Below are 18,618 nucleotides of genomic sequence, written 5' to 3'. Positions count from 1 at the left end.
GAACATTGTACAGACTTGCTGACTAGGAAGTTTCATGTCGTTGTTCCTTCCATAACTGGCCTAGAAAAACAAATTTGATGTATGTACAAGATATTCAGGGGCAGTCGACCGGGCAGTGGTATGTCACTGTCTGCTCTTGACTCTGTTCTCTGAATATAAGTGACCAATAAAGCAGAATTGTGGTATCACGCTTCTTGTGTATCCATAATAATATCACCTAACCAACGCCTGTGACTCTTATCTATAGAATTTACCAGTGAGAAATCTGTTTCTTTGTTTCCTTTTTAGAAAGATTATTAATTATTTTAAGTGCACTATTTATTGCATGGTGCCTTATATTCGAAGAGGGGTTTACATACAAAACACACAATAGACATTGTGTGCAACAATAGTAGGACACAGAATCCTCTCCGCAAGGGCTTACAATCTATAGGGAGGGGACAACCTATAAAGATGTAAAGCACAGTCTGCCAGTCCCATTGGACACCATATTGTCTGCAGAAATCTAAAATGAATAGCAGTCCTTCCTAAGTTCTATGCATTGAATGTCTGAATTTCATATGATGGAGGATGAAGCAGGATGGTCAATATCTTGTCACCACTTGCCAACATGGGACACAATTATAACAATGGCAGCAACTCTGAGGGCTAATTCTGTTTCATATTTGGTATCAAACAAATTATATTTTGGGGATACTCGAATCGGAAATGAAGGGGGTTTTCTGGGACTTAGATTAGTTACCTATCCTTAGGTTAGGTCATCGATATGTGATCAGCGGGAGTCTGACATCTAGGACCCTTACAGATCAACTGTTTGAGGTCACAGTGCTCTTGAGCGCTGCAGCCTCTTCCCTGTCCCGATGACCTCACATTCATCAATAAAAAGGTACAGCAGCAGCTCAGTCCCTCTCAAGCAAATGGGCTAGGCTGCAATAACAAGCACTGCTCCTATGCAATGTACAGCACTGTGTTTGGTATTCAGTAGTCACTAGCTTTTAACACAGCTTATGCTCATTTCACAGAAACCCCATCCAAAACATAGCTGTAAAGAAAGTCTTATGTGTTACACCCTAAAAACCATTTTGAAAGTCTTGTCACTGCTGTGCACTACCTGTTACTAAGTAAATTCTGTCTTTAATAGAATGCAGAAAGTAGGTGGGTCTAGTAGCTTTCTTCAAAGTCTGCAGCTCTCTCCTCTCAGTTCCTTGGTGAATCAGGAGGGTTAACTTATTTTCATATTTTCCTCTTCTCCATTGACATTTTTATGCAAGTAATCATAGGTACAGTGTCTATAAACTGAACAAATGGGCTAACTGTATCAGTGCGTAAAGCTGTGCCTATGATAGGAGGGTGACAGCTCTTCATGGAGTACACGATATACAAGTTATTTAACTCTTGCTAGATTATGCCACAAAGTTTCAGGAAAACCAGGCATTGATCTATTGGGATCTACCTTTCAAAAGCAGAACTAGAGCAAGTGCCCCCTTTCTAGCAAAGACAACTTGTTTTCATATTCTTTTCCTATAATTTATAGCAGTGCATACATGGTTTTATAAATCCCAGTACACCATAATGTTATGTCTTCATAATGAAACATGGTATCCTGACCCTTGGCTGTGACCTTTTACGTCTAACCTAGCCAGTCATTGCTATGTCTGCCTGACGAAGTACTATGTTTTGCACTGATTAGAGGCAATAACCTCAAAACAGATGTATGAGAAAGGTCCCTCTTCCATTCTGGTTTGACTTTATTCCCAGATTATTCCTCCAGATTTTATGAAAACCAGGCATTGATCTATAAGGAGCTATCTTCCAAAAGGTGGCACTAGGTCAAGTTCCCTCTTTCTACCAAGGTGGTCTTATTTGCATATTCTCTTCCAAGATAACTCTTCTGATGCATCATGTGGCTAAGAATAGAGAAATGCTTATGAAAAACTACAGGTATTCTTATGCAGTGAACTGCCTGGATAGTGTCATAGTTACCCTGAAAGTATAACCCAAAGTCTGCAAAAAACAAGCAATGTCTCCAGGAAGACTCATCATGATTTGTAAGATTTCTTCCATCGGCAACATAAAAAAATGACCAAGGGAGTGACTATACACAATATATACAGTATATGTGAAGGATGATATACTCATGCAGCCAATGTTTTGCCAATTTATCATATTGATTTGACATTCGTCATACTAGTAGAACACAATAAAACGCAATCTGTCTCTTCGCTGTCAATGGCTGAGATCAGCATTCATGAGAAAAAATGAACAAGTTCTTGAAATTGATCTATGAAGTGTTTGTGCATCTGGCTGATTTATTCTTACCAATGTCACGTGCGCTTTACATAGGTTACAGTAATGCAATATGTAATGTATAATATAATCAACTAAAGGGATTTTTTTAATCAGTGGGTTGCAGAATATGCTATAGTGCAGTATGCCTTAGCCAAAACCTTCAGTTCATGGTGCTTTCAGAAGACAATGTTAGCATGAGCTATCCTCTTTACAGTTGGGATGGCCAAATTTCAGAATGCCAATCTTCTTCAGAAAGTAAAATTCCAAAATGCTATACCTGACCTTACAGTAAGCTTTTTATGTGGTGTGACAGGCAGAGTATTGGAGTCCCTATATATCTCCCCCAGATTTGTGACATATGTGTGGTTCAGTGCGGGTCTTGAGAAGGCCTCAGCTCATAGGGTCCTGGGCTCATTACTGATCCATAAAAGGCTGCAGAGCATGCACTTTAGGGCAGATCCTGGGAGCGAGAGGAGTCAACTGGGTCCATTCTGAAATACTGAGAGTATGGTGAGACCGTACTGTGCTATTTTGTTTGTTTGTGTGGTTGGTAGTAAGCCACATGTATAGTTAGCGTTATACTGTTTAGTTAGCACTCGGACAAGCAGGGTTTTGTTTGACATTTTTGCCTGAAGTTATGGCTGTATTTTATTTTGCCAATTCTGTACCTGAAGTGAAGGTTTATTTGTTTTGCTATTTTTTTTTTCAAATAAACCTGATATTGCGTCCCTGTCTCTGACTGGTTGGGTCTGCACCGTTGCTGCTATTGTGCTACTATCCCCACAGTGAGAATGGGAATAGCGTTCCCTAGAAGGTGTTGTAAATTACTTCTGTGGAGTGTTGCTAGGATGGTGGGCTTTGCTGTATTCCATTTGCCTTAATGCTGCGATTAGATTAATGTTGGCTGCACCCACCGATGTTGCTGGCAATGACTGATCTTCTAATGTACATAGGGTGTCCCTACTTTTCTGTGGCAGATGATGTCAGGAGATGAAAGGACGAGCATTTGGGATTTTAGGGGATATAAGCTGTTACGAGAGGCGTCTTCTCTTTGCACATTGAGAACACATGCACGCTTGGCTGAGTACAGGGGAATAAGGGGTTATATCTGTCAAAAAGCTACTAAATGTATGACCTGCTGTAGAATAGGAGAAGTGTTACTGGATGGACTAGATGGTGTTGTTGGATGGACTAAAAACTATTTTGGTTTTAGTTTGTTTTTAAGATTATCTGACAAAGACTCTATTGTACAAGCCAATGTCTTGTATCCTGAATTCTATATCTTATCCCTCTTGTTGGTTGTAGCATCCAGCTATGGTTACATGTGCCAACATATATGGCCTGAGTATGTGTAAATCATTATTATAAGAAAGAAGAATGAGTGTACATATGTCATAGCTAGCAGGACAGTAATGTGGCAGCTTCTTCTTTATACCAAAAAAATTATGCTAAGCCAAATTGTATCCAGTAATTGTCTTGTCTCTTATATGATATATTATAAGAATGCATCAAATGTTTAACACACTAGGAAGTTAATTCAGCATTTATATTGTATTTAACAATTGATAAAACAAATTTTCAAGTCAAGTGCAACATCAGAGTGTGGCGATATATCCTTTGTGACAAACAGAAAAGTCCACAGGGTCTTAGTGGTAATATAAACACAGTTCCCGTTTGTTCAGGACTGGTGTACAACATAACATAATCTGTTTCAGTGTTTAAAAAGCCTCATTGGAAAGCACTGACCTGAATTTGAGATGAGGAGACACAAGAATAAATATGACTTTTATCACCTACTCTCAGCATGTACTTTGCTTTTAAAAGAAAATTTGCCCAGTGAGGGATCTTTGGATGTCTACTTTGTTCTGACATCTGGCAAATAAATGCATTACTAGTTTTTAATGAAGTTATGTGAAATAAAATATTAGCAGTGTACGGAAATGAGTAATTCTATGCAGTATACAAAAGTGTGCACCCCATAGCAGATATAAAGCACTCCTCATACGAAACAACAGCTCAGACATCTTACTATTAGATCGGTTTAAGGAAGTTTGTAATAAACATATCACATATCACAATGTGTTATAAAACTAGATCAACAATGGGATGTTGAATCTAGACAAGATGTGGAAAACTGAGGCTAAGGCTCGCCATACAATTTAGATATATATTGGCCAATATATATATATATATATATATATATATATATATATATATATATATATATATATATATATATATATATATGTTGTGGAGAATGTAGCTCAGTAGCAGAAGTGGTGCAGACCCAAACAGTCAAAACAGGGACACAAAATATGCAAAAAAACTGGTTTATTTAGAAAAAAAAATGGAAAATAAATAAACCTACACTTCAGGCAGAAAATGAGCAAAACAAAATACAGCCTTAACTTCAGGCAAAAACAAAGTAAAAACGTGCTCGTCTGAGCAACTAACTAAACAGAACTGATAACCTAACTATATGTGTGGCTTATTTCCAGCCATATGAACAAAAAAGGCACAATATTGTCTCACCAGACTCTGGGTTACAGGACAGATCCATACACCTCCTTTTACCTCATGGATCTGCACTGGAATATAAGAGCTGCAGCCTTTTGTGGCCCAGTAATGAGCCAAGGATCTACACCTGGGCTGAGGCCTACTCCAGATCCGCCCTGGACCACACATATATTAGATACCTGGGGCTGATATATCTGGACTCCAGCACTCTGCCTGTCACCTTCTCACAATGTGTTGATTTTAGTGGGACCAGCCAGTCATCTTATGTTGGCTATACATGTACATATAAGTGTGTGATAGTTTATATAGCACTACATATCCTTGTTGTTTTGTAATATTGTATCCTATATGTTTCTTTATGTGGCTACACACAGGTTTTACTGAAATGTCACAATATTGTATTAAATTAGTTTTATGAGAAATTGGAGCCAAATTTGAGCTAGATTAGATTTGAGTTTATATTTCACTGATAGTAGTTGTACTATATTATAGGATTTATCTTCATGTGGCAGTGGTTGTAGAAGAATAATAATATAGCAGTTTTATGCTTTTAAGAACGTATTTTGGCATCTGCAATTTATAATTTTTAGTTAAGCTAGCATGGCGTCTTTCATATACGGTGCAATGTTCTACACTGAGAAGCTTCATCAACTTGACAAATTATCTCGATAGCAATGTCAATTATTAATAAACATGAAATGGGAAGGAGGCCCTGTAGACTGTGCTCTAGCCCATTCCCCGATGACCACGCTTGGCTGTTTGTGTTCAAGATGTTTGAATAATGCAGTGATAAATAACTTTCCTAGCAAATATACTGTATATCAATAAGTCTCCCTATATGATTAGGTGTCATAGCTAAGAAGACAACTTCTGATATATATATATATATATATATATATACACACAGTGTGTGTGTGTGTATATATATATATATATATATATATATATATATATATATATATATATATATGTGTTGTTCTGACTCCCTTACGCTTTTCTTGAAAGATAATTTAAAGTGGATTACTTGGGGATTGCTGTATACATGTGGTGCTATGTTTAGGCATATAAAACAGTACACTATTTGTATATGCATAATTTATTATTCCATTTTATATCCTGACATTATCTGTGGATATATCAAACTAATTCCAGAATATTGAAATACTGGTTTCTATATCTGTATAGAGCTTGCTCTAGGATCCTTCGGAGGCATGATTTCCTTGCCATTCAGCTAATACATAGCTTACTTTGGTGCTTCGGTACTAGTTTGTGGCTTGGTCCAAGGTACCTAATAATTCTCTGACTTTACTTAAGTCTTCACTTGTAATATCTTAGACATCAGTTTCCTATACTCTTCATACAATAGTGTTACGAACCAAACACCGCACATGTAAATCCATGAATCCTTCTGAATATTGGCCACCTCTGCTTTGGGTGATGGTTACCCCTTGGGTATTACAAGCCATTGAGCGTCTGGGAATAAATCAGATGAAACGCCATCTAATTCCGAAAACGAGAAATTAATAAGAATTTTTATTACTATTTTATAAAGTTTGTTTTCAAGAAGATACATAAATACAAATGTGGAACAAGGATAACATTTAATGTGTATAGCAAGAATTGTCATATATATATACTGTATCAAATCAAATCAAATCAAAAAATGCTTTATTGGCACGTCCGAATAGGTATTTGGCATTGCCAAAGCTAGTAAAGTGGGTGGGTGGGGGGGGGGGAGTTGGGTTGGGTGGGTGGTGGGTATGGGGGGGGGGTTCGGTTATAACAGTCCATGGAGTCTCATCTTCCTCTTCGTTGGTGGCTGCTATATGGGGAGGTGGGGGTGGGGGTGGGTGGGGCGGGTGTTTTGGGATAAATATAACAGTCCGTGGAGTCTCATCTTCCTCTTATTTGGTGACAGCTGGACACGTATTGGGCAGCGATCTCCACAGTGGCCTCTTCTTCTCCCAGTAGGATGTAGAGTTTCCTCTTCTCGTCTGCAGATATGAAGTCTGGCATGTGGGCAGAGAGTCTTTGGTAGTAGGCGGCCCTCATAGCTGAGTATTTGGTGCAGTGTAGCAGGAAGTGGGTCTCGTCTTCTAGGGCTCCCTGGTCACAGTGCTGGCACAGTCTCTTCTCCCGTGGCTTGTACGTCTGTCTGTATCGCCCCGTCTCTATCTCTAGGTTGTGGGCGCTCAGTCTGTATCGGCTCAGGGTCTGTCTGTGCTTGGGGTGGCGTATTCTCTCCAGGTAGGTGGCCATGGTGTAGTCCCTTTGTAAGGATTGGTACACGGTGAGTTTCTTGGAGTTATTTATTTCGTTTCTCCATTCTTCAATGTACCGCTCTCTGTTTGCCTCTGTGGTCGCCTTTATTTCGGCCTTGGTTATCATCTGTTGGTGTTTACACTGTATATACTGGTGCAGAGATATCCAAGAGAACAGGGAAATAAGTGACCAATGTCAGTCTCAGGTTATTCCAAATGAAAAGATATTGTTGCAAGGAGAAAAACTTCCAGAGATGACTATTGATATCTACTGCCACTTATTATGCTGTCAAGTCTGCTAAGCCTTTTTTAATGTTCTTTTTTTAATTGTAAGATCCATATTGGTAGTTCCATCACAGTTCAGGGCACCGTAGGAGTGGTCATTGCTAAAGGAGAACTCTAAAAGTGATCATACACCATAACAATGGCTATTCTCTTGACCCCCATTCAGATATACACTCAACTCTGTGCTTCTGAATGGGTTTCAGGAGGATATCTACCTCGAGAACAAAGTATAGGGCATGAAATCCAGCATGGCAGATGCTTCTTTCCCCAAAAAACTACTGCTGGGGAGAGCTGAGTCGCTCCTATACACATTAGATGGTGCTGTCAAAACTAGCTTTGGCCAACATTTATGGGCATCTTTATAATCTTTGAGGGTACAGTGGTAAAGTAGTAGCATGCCATGACTTCTATGTAGTGTGTGTATGTCATGTTCCCTCCATTGGATACAGAAGCTCCAATTTCCCAGTGATAGAATGGTGACATGTCATCACCTGGAGATATTTGCACCTGGAAGCATTTCTTATGGTGCAGAAATCCTATGGTATTACATGCAGTGCCTATGGGCCTATATTACAGACTTGTTGGAGCTTTATGTGCCACCTTACAAAGTCTATGCATGTGCCTTTGTCATGTTCATGAGTTCTTATCTCCTTTATAGTTCATTTGTTTCTAAAAATTTACCTGAATGCCCATACCCAAGATAAACATAAGGCGTAATATATCTATACTGTTTATGTAGCATGTGCTTGTGCTATCTATAGATATGTACAGGGCACCGCTGAGAAAATTACAGCTCCAGCTCAAGCAACTGGTTTTGATTTGTGGTTTATTAGCGGGCTGCTTAATGCAAAGAACAAGTTGGCTTAGAAAATGAGGTGTTAATAATATCTACTCTATATATCACAATCTCTTATACTTTCAGAGAACATGAGAGTCTAACATTGCGTATGCAGTGAAAATAGTTCTTTTTTTCTAATAAATCGTTTCATGGGGTGTGCAGGTTTATAACCCCTGGTGTTTTCAGACTTGTATCCCTCTGATATATTTAGCATTAAAAATAGGTAAAAATATATTTTAACATGGAAAACAATCGGCCGTATGCTTCATGCTTCACTCTATTTCCTATAACACTAGGCCTACCACATATAATATAGCAGGTGTCAGTAGGTAAAGACATCCACAATAGTCTTAGTATGGTTACCCCTTATACTGAATACTGACCCATCCATACCGCATCAGGCTCAAAGATTATTTGGGCAGTTGTACATAATATACAGAGGAAAGTGGTTTAAGATGGATTATGCAATTGCTATGTAGATTGTCTGTTGTGTAGGAGTTGGCGACTACTTACCCATCGTCTACTCTCATATTGAACCTTATTATTTCTATGACACTAAATATACAAAGTGTCTTTTTTACATTAACTCCCTAAATATTTGAGCTGACATAAAACAGATACAGCATTTTACATGTACATGCATACTCCCTCCAAAACTTCAGGATATATATTATATCTCTCCAGCAATGTAGTATGTCCTAAGTCAATGTTTCCAAATCAAAAATAGACATCAGTCTTAAAAAAAACAAAAAACCCTAGATGATACAGATTATCCATTCTCTCATGTAAACTAATTGACCACCTCTGCCCCCCCCCCAGCCATGAATTGCATGAAGTAATATCTATAGAAAATTTTGACTTTGAAACACAGCAGAATAACAGCTTTCCATAGATAGGGGCACGGTAGTGGCGTAAAGTATAGCTCTAAAGCTAAAGGTTTGCCGATGGCGTCGAGTGGGCATACAGAAGTGTAAGTTATTAAAAGGAATTTCTGACATCTGCAGTCATGGACATCACTCCCTTTAAGAGTTCTATTAAATTCCTCAACCTAAAAGTAGGCCCCAACTTAACCTACAGTTCTAGGTTTCCTTGTTAGCTTCCATTCCTCTGTCGATATTGACATTGGTGTGTTCTTCCACAACTGAAACAGCGAATATAGGAGAAGAGTAGAGTAGGCTAGGGTACGAACGCCTTGCCCTACATATTTATTATAGTGCACACCACTTCTTGGCTGGCATAGATTTCCATTCTGGTGCACAGGTCCATGATTTATTAAAAGGCTGGAGCCTCTTGACAAGTTAGGGATGCTTTTTATCTCTCGGGACCTGGTTCCTGACTGGTGTAGATTTCCATTATGGTGCACGGGCGTGTGCTTGACTTATTAAGAGGCCAGCGGCTCTTCATAATACATACATACCTTCTACTCTGCCAGTTGGACTCCATATTAAAGAGGACCTTTCAGGTCCTTGGGGGCCTGTGGTTTTATATACCGCTAAAAAGCTGACAATTCAGCGCACTATCAACTTTTCCGTTATGTGCCCCTGGTGAAGAGCTATCGGTGCAGTTACCGTAGCTCTTCACCAGGGGCACATAATGGAAAAACCGATAGTGTCGGCTTTCTAGCGGTATATAAAATCGCAGGTGCCAAGTACATGAAAGGTCCTCTTTAAGAGTGGCATAGGAAATGCCAGTGTCATCCAAATAACATGGTCTATGTATACATTTGTACTACATAAAAATCTAGGACCACAATGCCTGTGGTGCTTTATATCAAGAACACATGCCCCATGTTTAACCAGGAGGCTTCCTGACAGCCACCATGACTTGCATTTGTGTGTCCAGGCCTTTTGTGGCATAAATAGGTTTTCCAATACCCAAAATGAATTTGCTATCCTTAAAGGGGTTATCCCATCACAAGGATCCTATCTATACTGCTTGTTAATGTGGATTTAAGACTTTTCCTAAATACACTGCTTCAGTAAAACTGCTTTGTTTGTCCACTATCTTACTTTATTCAATTCTTTGTGGCCACAGCCCTGACTTAGCTGCTCATGAGTCAAGTGATGTATCTTCCTGCTCTCAGGGAGGAGGGGCTAAGTGCAGGGAGCAAGCCTGTGTATCTAGCTAATCTTGTGTCTACACCACGTGACCTACCTCCCTGCTATCAGATAGGGGAGAGGAGCTGCTTTCATTTCTTCTGTTCTCCCAGTTATCAGGCTAGCTAATTCAGTTGTGTTCATTATGGCAGAGACAGGCAGTCTCTGTATGTAACACAGAATGGAGTTGCTGCTGCCTGTACTTCATAGTCCAATATGGGTGGGCGGAGCAACACACAAATTTGGGGGTGGAGCTAAACGGCAGGTTGCATGTGAAACCCCGCCCACCAAATGATGCAAGAAACCAGGAAGAAAGAAGATTTTACAGCAGTGAATACTGGTGAGTATGTGAGCTGGGAATACCCCTTTAAGACATCTAGATGTTGCACCTGTCAGCTATACTGAACGTATTACAGTCTTTTAATTGGGCTACTGGAATATCCAAAATTGTCTGTCATGTAGTAATTGACAATCTAGCATTGTCTATGTAGGCAAAGATCTCCATCAATATTGTTTTTCCTGAAATCTGATGAATACGGAAATAAAAGCTAGATATTAGTCACATTCACTAACCTTCATGAATCATCTGCTCCCCATACAGTAGATTTGCTGTAAGAGTTATTGGTAATGCCGGAAAATGACTCGGCCTTCTCCATTAAAGGCCAGGGATATAAAGCTTTGTTTCTTTCCACTTATATACGTCAGATGATGTGACAGTTTATGTATTTGATCTTGATGCAAATAGAAATTGTAGACATTCTTCAAAATAATCTGCTTGACCACATTTATGGAAGATTTATTACATCTGTGTACGTAGATGCATCATCTTCACTCATCTACACGTCTGCACCAACTCCTCAATGTCTTTCTTCTTTGCCTCCTCAGTTGCTTGCAATTTTTTGTGATTTGATGAAATTGAAGTGAAAATCTTAAGAAAAATGGTGGTGGAATAAAAATATAGTATAGAACCGTTAGGTAGATGGATAGACAGACAGATACAGTACAATATGGTGCACAGATATATAGGTACACAGACAAATAGTACATAGATAGTATTGTGCCACCTGGCTGGGCATTCGGGAGTCAACCCTTTCCCCACCGCAATATTCTTCCAGGTTGTGGGTGTTGTATTTCTGTCCTTAACTGTAAAGTGCACTGGCCCTTTAAGAAATGCCTTGTTATTAGTTCCCGCTAATCTCCTGCACTTGTGAGCTATTTAAGGTTATCCCACAGAAAGGTGCCTGAACAAAGAGCCTGCCAGCTTAAGATGTCTGTAGTCTGCCTGTTTACCTGTTACCTGACCTCGCATCTGATTCTGTGACCCCTTAACTGTATACAGCCTGTGTTGAGCAATAAGGGAGCCCTTCTATTAGTTGCTATTCACATGAGATCTGTTGACATGGTGCAGTGTTGCATGGTGGTGGCCATTGCTGTGGTGCTGTTACTGGGATGCCTACTCCGGCAGGCAGGGTGTTGTTGGGCTGCCTGGTCGCTCCCCCTCTTTGTTGCGGAGATGGTGGTTGCTGTGCAGTACTGCACCCAGTAATGTACAGGTTCCCTATATAGAGGTCGCCATGAAGTAGCTAGTGGGCTTTTACCCCTTGATCAATACCTATACTAAGACCCTATTGGCATAAGAACAATGTATGATATTGTAATGTGCCATCCATGTTTCTCTTTATTTTTTTTCTCTCTGACCACTTTTGATTACCATGACAAATGTATTCTGCCAGCCCTGACCTTGGACCATACCTTGACTACTCTTTTCCTTGATCCCTCGGTTCTAAGTGTTGGTGGTCCACGACCTGTCTGTCAGCTGTCACCTGCATCGGGACTATTCACAGAAGTAGAGATATAGATAGATATACATAGTACAGTTTGGTGGATGGATAGAATGACGATAAAAAAAAAAAAATAGAAAAATATAAGAAAACAAAACAAAAAAACTGGAAGAGAAAAATAATACTAAAAAAAAACCCCATCGATTTGAAATGGCAGAATAAATCTATAGTGATGGTAAGAGATCCAGTAATTGCTGGTGTCTGTACTTTCCACTCAGACTCAGTCTCATGATCTCAGAAGGAAGTGAAGTGAGCGCCTGCTGGTTTCTAGACTGGAGCTGCCCTGGCTGCTCACATTAATTCAATCTGATAGCGTATGGTGTTCAGCTCTGTCACCATTCCTGACCTGGAGATAATAGCTTCAGGACAATCTATGTGGAAGTTACATCATGACTCCTAAGAAATCTATCATCCTTACACATCCAGGGGAGTGTACCGTGCCGCACACAACCGTGCACTTTTACTTTTTGCAGTCAAGGAACAAAACTGCAGTAAATATACCTTAAAAAAATGAAGAGAAGACATGACCTAAGATGTCAGCAGAGATGGACTAGTCGACATGTGAGTACAATAATAGTATTGTCTTCCAGACCGGACCTGTCTTTGCTTTCTGAAGGAAAACCTTCTGTAATTTTAACTGCAGCTTTATATGTTTAGTATCTGTATTATACTTGTTCGCAGACATCGCTCAGTCTTGGCGAGTATACTCCTTTATTACAGATAAAGTTAATGTGACACTAGCACCTTAAGGCTTGGTCATTGTGACCGTAAGCAGAGGCTTGTGTTCACATAGACCTTGGTTCCCCAGTGAATAGAGAAGTTTTATAGACTTTATTCTCCAGTTTGCATTACCAACCATAATATGGATGTGATGCTGAGATCTCTTCACTGGTTCAGCGTATTGCTATATAACCAGGCTTGTGCTAAGAATATCCAAGACTGCAGGTATTACAATGTCAAACTGTATTATGTTTAGTGGAGGAAATATTTGAGAAAATGAGGCCACTTGTTAATGGTGCATGTGTGTGTCTATCTATCTATCTATCTATCTATCTATCTATCTATCTATCTATCTATCTACCTATCTGTGTGTATATATATATATATATATATATATATATATATATATATATATACTGGACTTCAACATTTAGTTGTGATAATATTAAATATATAACAAACCATCAAATCCCCAATTCAAGATATTTTTCTAGGGTAGGGCAGGAGAGATTTGCTTTGTAATGGTCACTATTTGTATGGCAACTATAGGGATTTGGAGACTTTTCAGATAATGATCGATGGTTCCTAGCCTTATGGGTCATAGAATTTGATGGTCTTCAATAGTGGGTTACAAATGTTATACATTTCCCCTCATACAATACCAGTGTAATGGATTGATTGAATTAAGATGACACTATTTCTGTGGAGTGCAATGTAAATATCCCTCTCCCCGCTTCCAGCAGCGTGTTTTATCTCATTGTACTTTCAGCATCTGTAATTATTTGTTCCCATTAGTGCTGATGTAGAAATTTTATTTCATAACTTCATGAAATATGCATGGCGGCACTTCAGAGTCAAACCCTTCACGCAAGTGCCAGTTCAGTCTCCAGCAAGACATTTATCAAGGTGTCAAAAGTTGCCAGAGACTTTCTAGTAAGTCACTGCATGCTGAGATTAAAAAAGAATGACAAGCCAGGTACGGCATGGGACCCTTGAGTTTATATGTCTCTTGGCTGTATGCAGTAAATGAAGCAGTTTGCTTACTGTTGCTGAGTCTATAACTAAGCAACCTGCCCGGTAATTGGCCAATGCTTGGCTCCAATGTGATTAAAGTTACTTACAAACATATGGAGCGGCTTGTAATGGAGCCCTACACGTACATTAATGTTAACCACATGAATTCATTGCACCATAGTTTTATTACGAAATATTCCATAACATGGAGGCCATTTATCATTAAGTGAATTATATTTATATTTACTGCAGGTTCTTTTTATTACATGGCATAGAGGTTTATTTTCAAAGATATGGATTTTCCATATTGTAATGTATGCTCATGTAGAGAGCATAGATCCTGAAATGTATATACAGTGCTCTCAAAAATAACATGGAGCTGCTCTCTCTAGGTGTCCACAGGAGCAGCTCATCCTGGCACAGGTAGAGACATACAGAACATGTAGTACTATGCCATACTGTAGGGAGGCGCTACTAGTCATCCAGTCAGTCACTGCATGCACATCACTAATACAGGGTTTTACCAGTGAAATGACCATGCTGATGTGTTGGGTGTTGGAACCTCCAACCAAACATTCTATGTTGAGTCTATTTTACAGTGACAATGGAGTAAGAAAAGAACATTGCGTGCTGAAAATATCCTTACGCCATTATAACTAGAGGGACCACTGTACGTTAAGGTGTTGTCTAATTTCATTACATGATTATTACCATATATTAACACACTTTCAATATACTTCATTTGCCTGTACTTTATAGTTATTGTACCCTTGCTTTCTGGCAAGCAAAAAAATCACTGCTTGTAGAAAAAATTTGGCTTGATAGAGAATCTTAAGGCGTGTTCACACGACAAAAACTGCTGTTGATTCTGAGGTGGATACTGTGTCCCATTGTATTTAACAGGAGGCAGAGATTGGGGTAAGAGGCTGAAACAATAAGCACCCTGATCGGTCTTGCCACTGATTCAGCCATGGAGCCCACAGCTCGAGCCTACCTATTGATTAGATCTAGAGATGAGCGAGTAATTTCGATCTAATACCTCCCCTGCATAGTCATTGGTGTAAAAAAAAGCGCCATGGAAGGTGGGAGGGAATTGAATTTTTACCGCGTGGTATTCGACCGAGTACACCAATAACTATGCAAAGGGAGGTATTCAATCGAATATTATTCGCTCATCTCAAATTAGGTCCATTCATCTGATGTCCACCTCAAATTCCTCTTCATGTTCTGAAGTATGGATGTAGCGTAAGGCTACATTCACATGACCGAGTGTGTTTGGCGGATTTACTGGCTTGAACAGTATGCATGACAGTTATCTATGAATGATTTTCGGTTAGGTCCATGTGAACAAAGATAGTCCATGTCAGGTTTTTTTTTTTTTGACGAGGTGAAAAATGGACCATCACAAAAAATGTACATGGGAATAGACACATTGAAAGTGGAGGAAAATCTTACAACAGAAATGTTAGAATTCAACAATTTTGAGAAACATGAAGATATGAAGAGCTAAACAAAGACTCCAGAGCAAAAATAATTTCCCTTCATGATTCTCCTCCCCCTTGTCTATAGAAAATTTAATATCTTTTTCTTTTATTTCCCGGTGGCCTACTGTTATTTATAGTCCGTAAGTGTCAGTAAAATAGAAAGTAAATCTTTACATGTCACATTTAATGCTGTTAGCTGAAATAAACAATTACTAATCTACTTTACCTGGGAGGTTGTTTGTGATTGTGGCTCAATACAAGAATGGATGTAACATGTATCCGGCACACAATGGTAGACACTTGCTATGGCACAGTCAGAGATATCATGTTTTAAATGTCATACCAAAGGTTAACGCTGTTGAGAAATTACAAAATGCCTATGGGTTATAAAATAAAACCACTCTGACTTATTCAGTTTCTTCATTGTCTCAGCTTTTGCAAGTAAATGTCAAACCTGAACATCTGAGTGCAAAAAACATTTTGGCACAAATCAAGCTACCTGCTACAGGGTAACTTATGTGCGCTCAATCTAAACGCATTATAGTTGGCTGAATAAATCTCATCGAGATGCCTCTTTATGAGTAGGGGTCTCCTGTGCTTTCATCAGCCCCATCAGTTACAGAATTTCTTACTTTTGCTAATATTGGCATCTTTTTACTTTGACAGAATATGACTATAGTAGTTAGGTCACCATTATTCCCTTACATGCCAATGATAAGTTATAGAATTTCGTTGATTTAGTCTACAGTGACCCATATGGATGGCTATAGACATTGGAAATTAGCAAGTGATACCTCCTTTAGTGGAATCTGCCGATAATCTAATATCTAGTTTATAGTGATCATACAAAGTAATGGTAGAGTTGGAGTTGATAGCTTTGACAGTGATCTTACACCTATGGTTGTCTGTTAAAAGAGTAGATAATGTGTATTTCATCAGCAACTCATCCGTGATATATTTTAGACTTTGGAGTGTTATGTGAGCATTGATAGGATAACTTTTGATGTTTTGCTTTGACTGTTACAGGGCTGCCCAGAAGTTAAATCTGTCATCCAAAAAGAAGAAGCAGAGGACAACGCCTTCATTAGTGTCAGAGCCTCCGCTTTTCTCAACCAGCTTCTGTGGAATTCTACAGACTTCTCCCCCACCCGCACCACCATGTTTACTGAGGGCAGTCAACAAAGTGAAAGACACCCCTGGACTGGGGAAGGTAAGGCAGAACTTGGACTATAAGCTGTAATAAGTAATTGCTATGGAAAAGCTAAACCAAAATGGGTCTAACTTTGACTCCGTGAACATTAAGAGATATTCCATACCTGTGCAGAATATCTTTTGGTATATATGACTTTCTATTAAACTTCAAATTATCTGTTCACTAAGCACCAAAGATATCTCACTGTAAGCTGTCCCAAATAAACAGTCTACAACTGGCCATACATAGTAGAATGATAACCAGACTTACGTCTGAGCGATTGTCATCTAAATCAAAATCACAATTAAATGAACATTTTACTTTGATTAAGATCAATGTATTAATGTATGATTATTTTAGGACACTCCCCTTTTCACTTGACATGAATGCAAAATAATTGAAATCATGGATGTGAACAAGTTCAGATTCATTAATTGAGCTGACTTTTGACAATTTTGGTTATTTTGTGATTAATTGCCCAGCCCTTGATGAACCCAACAATTTCAGCGCAGCTGGCCAACCGTCTACTGTACGTTGGGGCCTCCTGACTCTCCTCCAGCAGTTTTTGTCATTGTTGTTGTTGGAGAGTTGGGTTCAGGGTGGTGGATGTCAACATGACTTTAGACTGCAGGGTAGATGAGCCACGACCAGAAGTGTATGTCGGCAGCATTCTACCCTTTCCCTATACAGAATACATGCATGCTCAGCTCAACTTGCAGAATATGGGGAGAAGGGGGTCAGCCATCTATTGCATGTGGCCAAATTGCTGCCCAAATCACCCACCATCTTCAAATACCGAGGCACAATAACTGCCAAGCAGAGGCAGACGTCAAAAGACATTAGTATTAAGTGGGGGGTCTCCTCTATAGCAGTCTTGGCTGAATTGACAGATAGCTGCTGACCTTTGATCTGATATGTGAAAAGCTGGTGAGAAACTAAAAAACCCTCAGAACTTTGTGTGTCTTCCACAAGTACCCCCCTATGCAAAAGCATTTCCTTGGCACACAATGCGCTCCAGTTTTCCTCCCCCATTTGAGATCAGGACTAGGATCAGTTTTACATGAGGAACACCATAGTATCTGTTGAGAGTCCTTGGTTGGATCTTTTCCCACAAGGGATACTTGGCTTGAAAAGGTTGAGAACAACAACACCTCCTGCTAAAGTATGATTACAAAAAAAAAAGCAAAATTAACGTTTACTTTGATGGTGCAAAAATATTTTTCTATCTGTTTATTGTGTCATCTGAAATACTGGCTTTCCAGGAATCATAGCCAGAAGTCGTAAAGTTTTTTTTTAAAGGGCTTGTCTCTGTTGGGTAACTTAGATTTGGACGTTCTGGCAGACAGATATTAACAGGAGAAACTGCAAACAGCCACTGCAGTGGTAACCTGGAATTAGAAACAAAATGGTGACTATATGATAATACATGGTGACTTCAAGACCACCAGAGCAGCTGTGAGACCTTACATAGCTGACATGTACTAATGAGTTACAAGCGCCATAACAAATCTGTCCTGCAAATGGAAATCTGATCTCTTGCTCTAAGACATCTCTAAATGGCCATGTAAAATTCACCATAATGGAGCCATTTTTTCCTTCTAAGAGAACTATTTGCTGTCACTGTTCTGTAAGTTTTTCTTTAGACGAACAAAAACAGAATCCTATAAAATTGATCCTTGCTGATGTAGAACAAGTGATTTTACTCTTCTCTTGTCTGTACCTATAAATATATACAGCCTGTTTTGACAGGAGAGGGTTAAAATTGTGTTCTGCTTGATTTCATATAATCACTAAAACATGGTCCGGGGTTCGTGATTTGACATTTTTTGCAAACACCTGGAATAATAATCAGCCTTATTCAGCTCGGTTATTTACGTTGTCTCGCTGTCAGACGACAAGTGTTAACACCCAGGTAAGTTATTGTTAACTTTGGCACATAGTTATCATGGCTTTGATTGAAGTAAAGTTAACAAATAAAAGATTTAACACATGAGTAAGTATAAAAAAATTACAGTCAGATAATTTATCCAAGTAAATGGCCGTTAATGATTATCCAAGACTCTTGGCTACGATCACCTGCC

At 39.2% G+C, this 18,618-nt stretch overlaps 1 protein-coding gene across 1 annotated transcript in view; it reads left to right on the top strand.

Moving 5' to 3' along the window:
* KIF26B (kinesin family member 26B) overlaps positions 1-18,618 on the top strand; it is a 260,962-nt gene that overhangs the window by 161,996 nt on the left and 80,348 nt on the right. Inside the window, exon 5 of the mRNA XM_075267677.1 lies at positions 16,372-16,555. Within this exon, the coding sequence (XP_075123778.1) occupies positions 16,372-16,555 (184 nt within the window). The remainder of the gene's footprint in view (positions 1-16,371; positions 16,556-18,618) is intronic.

Source organism: Leptodactylus fuscus, chromosome 3, assembly GCF_031893055.1.
Source record: "Leptodactylus fuscus isolate aLepFus1 chromosome 3, aLepFus1.hap2, whole genome shotgun sequence".
In the NCBI taxonomy this organism is placed as follows: domain Eukaryota; kingdom Metazoa; phylum Chordata; class Amphibia; order Anura; family Leptodactylidae; genus Leptodactylus; species Leptodactylus fuscus.
The sequence above is the reverse complement of the archived record's forward strand: the minus strand, read 5'-3'. Positions and strand labels throughout refer to the sequence as shown.